Source organism: Micromesistius poutassou, assembly GCF_964030765.1.
Source record: "Micromesistius poutassou genome assembly, chromosome: 24".
Taxonomy (NCBI): domain Eukaryota; kingdom Metazoa; phylum Chordata; class Actinopteri; order Gadiformes; family Gadidae; genus Micromesistius; species Micromesistius poutassou.
In genome coordinates, this window is record NC_140294.1 from 2,061,363 (window position 1) to 2,066,809 (window position 5,447).

Below are 5,447 nucleotides of genomic sequence, written 5' to 3' on the forward strand. Positions count from 1 at the left end.
AAAAAAAATCCGAAAAATGTTGATTGTTTTTCCCGTCGCCGATTTAAAGACCGCCTCCGGTTGCAGCGGCCGCCGTCGTCGTAGCGACGCGGCCGGACTCGCCGTCCCACCTGTTCCAAAGTGCATCCTCTGGGGCGCCGCGTGGTCCACTCCGCACGCGACGGAACGATTCCGTTGAAAAACCAAAAAAAACGGGGAAAAAAAAAAAACACAAAGAAACAACTCGGAACCAACGACCGACCGACACGGGTCACGACAGACACCAAAGTCAAACGAGCCACGGTGGCCGAAGCCAATGAGAATGCTGCATAGCTGGATTTCCATTTAAAGCGTCGCACAGATAAAAAGTGTCACATGGGGTAGGGGGCGGGGGGGGGCGGGGGGGGGGGGGGGGGGAGGGAGGGGGCGTGAGCGCGGTCTGTAAAACTAAACAAATGCTGTACACGACCACCGCGCGGGCGGGGGGGGTGGGGGTTCCATAGCTTCCTCTTGCTGACGACCACGAACAAAACAAAAACAAACAAACAAAAACAAACAAACATGTTTAGTGTCCGATTTTTGGGGGGGGGGGGGGGAGGGGAAAGAGGGGGGGGGGCGGGGGGAGAGAGAGGGCGGCCGTTCACACTAGAGTGTCGCTGGGCTCCCCGGCGAAGACGGCGGTGGCCGATTTGGGCCGGCCCCGCGGCTGCCCGGCGTGGGCCGTGGAGCCGCCCTGGTGGTGGTGATGGTGGTGGTGGCAGTTGTGGTGGTTGCTGTTGTTGTTGTTGTCGTCGTCGTCGTCGCCGCCGCCGCCGCCGTCGTCCCCGGGGCCCCTGGTGTCCATGGCGATGACCCAGGTGGTGGGGCGCCAGCGCTTCAGGGAGTAGGGCGTCTTGACGCGTTTCTTGATCTTCTCGCCCGTGGCGGCGGTGGTGCCGTCCCGATGCCCAAGCTCCTCCCCTGTAAGAGCGGGGGGGGGGAGAAAACACAGTCACACACACGCACAGCATGGTGCAGGGTGGTAGAGAACACACACACACACACACACACACGCACACACACACACACGCACACACTGGAAAGGCCTTCAACGGTCAAGTCCATCCTCTGGAAGATGGGCAATGACTACTTTGTAATATGCGGCATGGAAAGGGTATAAAATTGGATCGACGATAGCTACAAAAGTTATCTCCCATAACCAGAAGGGTCAATCACTTATTTCTATAGTTATCATTTGCTCTTAACAGCACTACTGTTAGGAGTTGACTGATTGTTGATGTACAGCTTTGCACAAAAAATGTATTTGAAAATAAATTGAATACATAGAAGTAGAAGTTGTGGTTGAATTGTTAGTGATTTAGGGCACAACGATTAGTAAGTGAATAGAACATTAATACATAGCTAGTCACTAGTTAGTGTTCATATTCTTATAACATTTACTATGCATTGCATCACAATTAGAGCTACTTGGGTAATCTGGATGATTTAGTTTTAGATTTAGGCCTTTCCCCTCATTTATACCAATATATAGACTACACAAGGAATCATGATGCATGAGGCAGGATTACCCGATAGTAGGCTAGATTAGACTAGGATGACTGGATTAGACTAGATTAAACCAGATAGCCAAGACTAGACTAGGACGACTAGATTAGACTAGACTACACTAGGATGACTAGATTAGACTAGACTACACTAGGATGACTAGATTAGACTAGACTACACTAGGATGACTAGATTAGACTAGATTAAACCAGATAGACAAGACTAGACTAGGACGACTAGATTAGACTAGACTACACTAGGATGACTAGATTAGACTAGATTAGACTAGACTACACTAGGATGACTGGATTAGACCAGGAAGACTAGAATAGACCAGGAAGACTAGATTAGACCAGGAAGACTAGAATAGATGAGGACTACATCAGATCAGGACGACTAGATTCGTCCAGGTAGACTAGATGAGGAAGACCAGTCGAGGGGTTAGTGGTTGATTAGTGGGGGGGGGTGTCGCTATAGCGTGAGCGGGGGGGGCGGCTCACGCGGCTCACGCGCGGTCGCTCCTCCGGCGTCGTGTCCTCACCGCGGTTAACGCCTCTCTACTGCACCATCTCGGCAAGCGGTGCCGGCTCACCTAGCGAGGCCAGGTCACGCGTGGTGAACGACAGGTCCAGCGAGTTGGGCCTCTCGGGCCGCCGGCCCCGCGCCTGCCTCAGGAGCCCCTCCCCCCGCATGGTGACCGCCGTGGCCGGCGCCGCGGGGGGGTCGGTGGCGCCCGGGGGGCCCCCGCTCTCGGGCCCCGTCTCCTCCGTCGTCGTCTGCTGCTCCTCCTCCGTCTGCGGCCCGCCGCCGCCGCCGCCGCCGCCGCCCTCCTCCCCCGGCCCGTCGCTCTCGCCCTCGCCCTCGCCCTCGCCGCGGCCCCGCCCCGTGTTGCTGTTGTTGTTGTTGCTGTTGGGCCTCGCCGACAGCGGCCGCCCCGCCTGCTCCCGCTCCCGGCTCAGCAGGGGCTCGTGCTCGTCGGGGCTGGCCGTGATCACGCCCAGGCTCAGACGGCCGCCGCCGCCGCCGCCGTTAGCCTGCCCGTTGGCCGCCACGCCCCCGTTGGCGCTGCCGCCGCCGCCGCCGCCGTTGCCGCGCAGGGCGGGCAGGTTGTTGGTGCCGCCGTTGCCGCGGTGCGACGACTCGCCGGCGGTGGTGGCGACAGCGGCCGCCGCCGCCGCCGCCCCCGCCGCCACGTTGGTGGTCTTGGCGCCCTCCACCTGCCGCAGGTTGGACTTCCCCGAGCGGCCGAACTTGAAGCGCAGCGAGGAGGACGAGCCCTCCTTCTTGGGGGGCTTGGTGCGCAGCGGCAGGCTGGACGGCCGCTTGGGCAGGTTCTGCTGCTTGGGCAGCGGGAACGCGGCCGGCGGCATGGAGGAGGAGGAGGAGGCGGAGGAGGTGGCGGCGCCACCCGCCGCCGCTGCCGCCGCCCCCGCCGCCGCCGCCGCCGAACCGCCCGCCTCCGACACCTCGCTGGCCATCTTGATGAGCGGGTAGAGCAGGCTGGAGCCGCCGGGGCTGAGCGGGTCGGGCGAGCAGAACTGCTTCTGCGAGTGCTCCACCAGGTTCTCGTCCGAGCTCTCCTTCAGGTTCTTGTCCACCTCCTTGGGGTCCAGCTTGGTGGTCTCCAGGTCCTCCTGGGTGAGGTGCAGGCACACGGGCACCGCCGGGGCGGGCCCCCCCCCCCCCAGGCCCCCCACGGAGCCCTCCGACTCGGAGAGCAGGGTGGTGGTGGTGGTGGAGGCTGAGGGGCTGCCGCGCTGGCCCAGGCCCCCCCCGCCGCCGCCGCCGCTGCTGCCCTCGGGGCTGGGCAGCCGGGCCGACGCCTGCTGCTGCCGCTCCTGGTTGATGGAGTTGCGGTCGCGCTCGCCGGGCAGGGGCCCCGTGCGCACGCCGGGCCCCCCTGCCCCCATCGCCGCCATCGCCGCCGCCGTCGCCGGGGCCCCGCCGGCGGGGTGGCCGTCCGTCGGGCCGTTCTTGGCCACGCCCTCCTGCTCCTCGATGTAGGAGGACGGCTGGTCCGGGAAGGGCCCCGACTTGGGGGTCATGCGGTTCCTGGAACCACACAAAACATTTTCATGGAGGCTACACACACAACAAAAATATAAAAATGATATATACACACTCCATTTCAGTATATTTATACTATATGTCCAAAATGTGCATCTGTGTGTTTGTCTTGTGTAGCGTGGTGGACATGGGGTTGAGTTTGTGTGTGTGTGTGTGTGTGTGTGTGTGTGTGTGTGTGTGTGTGTGTGTGTGTGTGTGTGTGTGTGTGTGTGTGTGTACCTCTCGTTGTGCCGCGTGGTGGACATGGGGCTGTGTGTGTGTGTGTGTGTGTGTGTGTACCTCTCGTTGTGCAGCATGGTGGACATGGGGCTGTGTGTGTGTGTGTGTGTGTGTGTGTGTGTGTGTGTGTGTGTGTGTGTGTGTGTGTGTGTGTGTGTGTGTGTGTGTGCGTCCGTGCGTGCAGCATGGTGGACATGGGGCTGTGTGCGTGCGTGCGTGCGTGCGTGTGCGTGCGTACCTCTCGTTGTGCAGCGTGGTGGACAGCGTGGTGCGTGCGTGCGTGCGTGCGTGCGTGCGTGCGTGCGTGCGTGTGTGTACCTCTCGTTGTGCCGCGTGATGGACATGGGGCTGTGTGTGTGCTCGCGTGTGTGTGCTCGCGCGTGCGTGCGTGCGTGCGTGCGTGCGTGCGTGTGTGTGTGCTCGCGCGTGCGTGCGTGCGTGCGTGCGTGTGCGTACCTCTCGTTGTGCCTCGTGGTGGACATGGGGTTGAGCGTGGGGCTGACCGACTTGGAGCGGTCCCAGATGAGCAGCAGCTCGGCCAGACGCTCCTCGGCGCACTGGGCCGTGAGCCGCGCCTCAGCGTCCTGGTCCCAGCAGTCCTCCATGGTCTCCTTCAGGGAGCGCACCGCCTGGACACACACACACACACACACACAGGACAACAGGGTTAGATCACACACACACACACACACACACGTACACACACACACACACACACACAGGACAACAGGGTTAGATCACACACGCGCACACGCACAGACACACATACACACACAGGACAACAGGGTTAGATCACACACGCGCACACGTACACACACACACACACACACACACACACACGACAACAGGGTTAGATAACACACGAGCACATGCACAGACACACACACGCGCACACACACACACACAGGACACCACCGTTAGATAACACACACACACACACACACACACACACACAGGACACCACGGTTAGATAACACATGCACACACACAAACACACACCCGGGACAACAAGGTTAGATGAACAACCTCAACCACACACACACACACACACACACACCTGGGACAACACAGTTAGATAAAGCACCAAATAACCTCATCTACACACACACAGTTAGATAAAGAACCAAATGACCTCAACTACACACACACACACACACACCCGGGACAACACAGTTAGCTAAAGTAGCAAACAACCTCAACTACACTGTATCACAACAAACAAGCTCAACACTACACACCACATAAGCTAGCTAAAGTGTGCCCCAAACAAGCTACACTTGACATAGCAACCCGCAGGAGTCAACTGTACCACAATCAATCCTAGCCTTCCACACCAACACAACAAACCAAGCGTTTAGCTTGGTTGTTGGTTGTAGTACAGTTTAGCCTGGTTGTGCAAACAACACTCATTTCAAACAAAACAGTAGCGTTACTGTATTATCTGGACCTTTGTCGAAGGACTACAATTTTGCAGTCAAGATTTGTAAACGTATTTTTATGAATGACCATATTTTGCTACGTTTTATACAATTGAAAAAAAACAGCCGACGGGGTGATATGCACACACCCACACCTCAACGAGCCACACCCACACACGCTAAGCCACACCCACACCTCAACGAGCCACACCCACACAC

General features: G+C 58.5%; 1 protein-coding gene across 2 annotated transcripts; it reads right to left on the reverse strand.

Moving 5' to 3' along the window:
• Positions 1–461: 461 nt before the first annotated feature.
• On the reverse strand, positions 462–4,772 carry LOC311369683 (bone morphogenetic protein receptor type-2-like). 2 transcript variants are annotated; one of them, XM_084487905.1, is made up of 3 exons: positions 4,267–4,767; positions 2,117–3,576; positions 462–939 (listed from the first exon to the last, which is right to left on the reverse strand). In XM_084487905.1, the coding sequence occupies exons 1-3, from the start codon at positions 4,413–4,415 to the stop codon at positions 620–622; spliced, it is 1,929 nt and encodes a 642-aa protein (XP_084344031.1). In that variant the 5' UTR covers positions 4,416–4,767; the 3' UTR covers positions 462–619. The 2 variants fall into 2 exon arrangements, with proteins under 2 accessions (XP_084344031.1, XP_084344032.1); XM_084487906.1 differs by having other exon boundaries at positions 803–939; positions 2,066–3,576; positions 4,267–4,772.
• Positions 4,773–5,447: the final 675 nt, after the last annotated feature.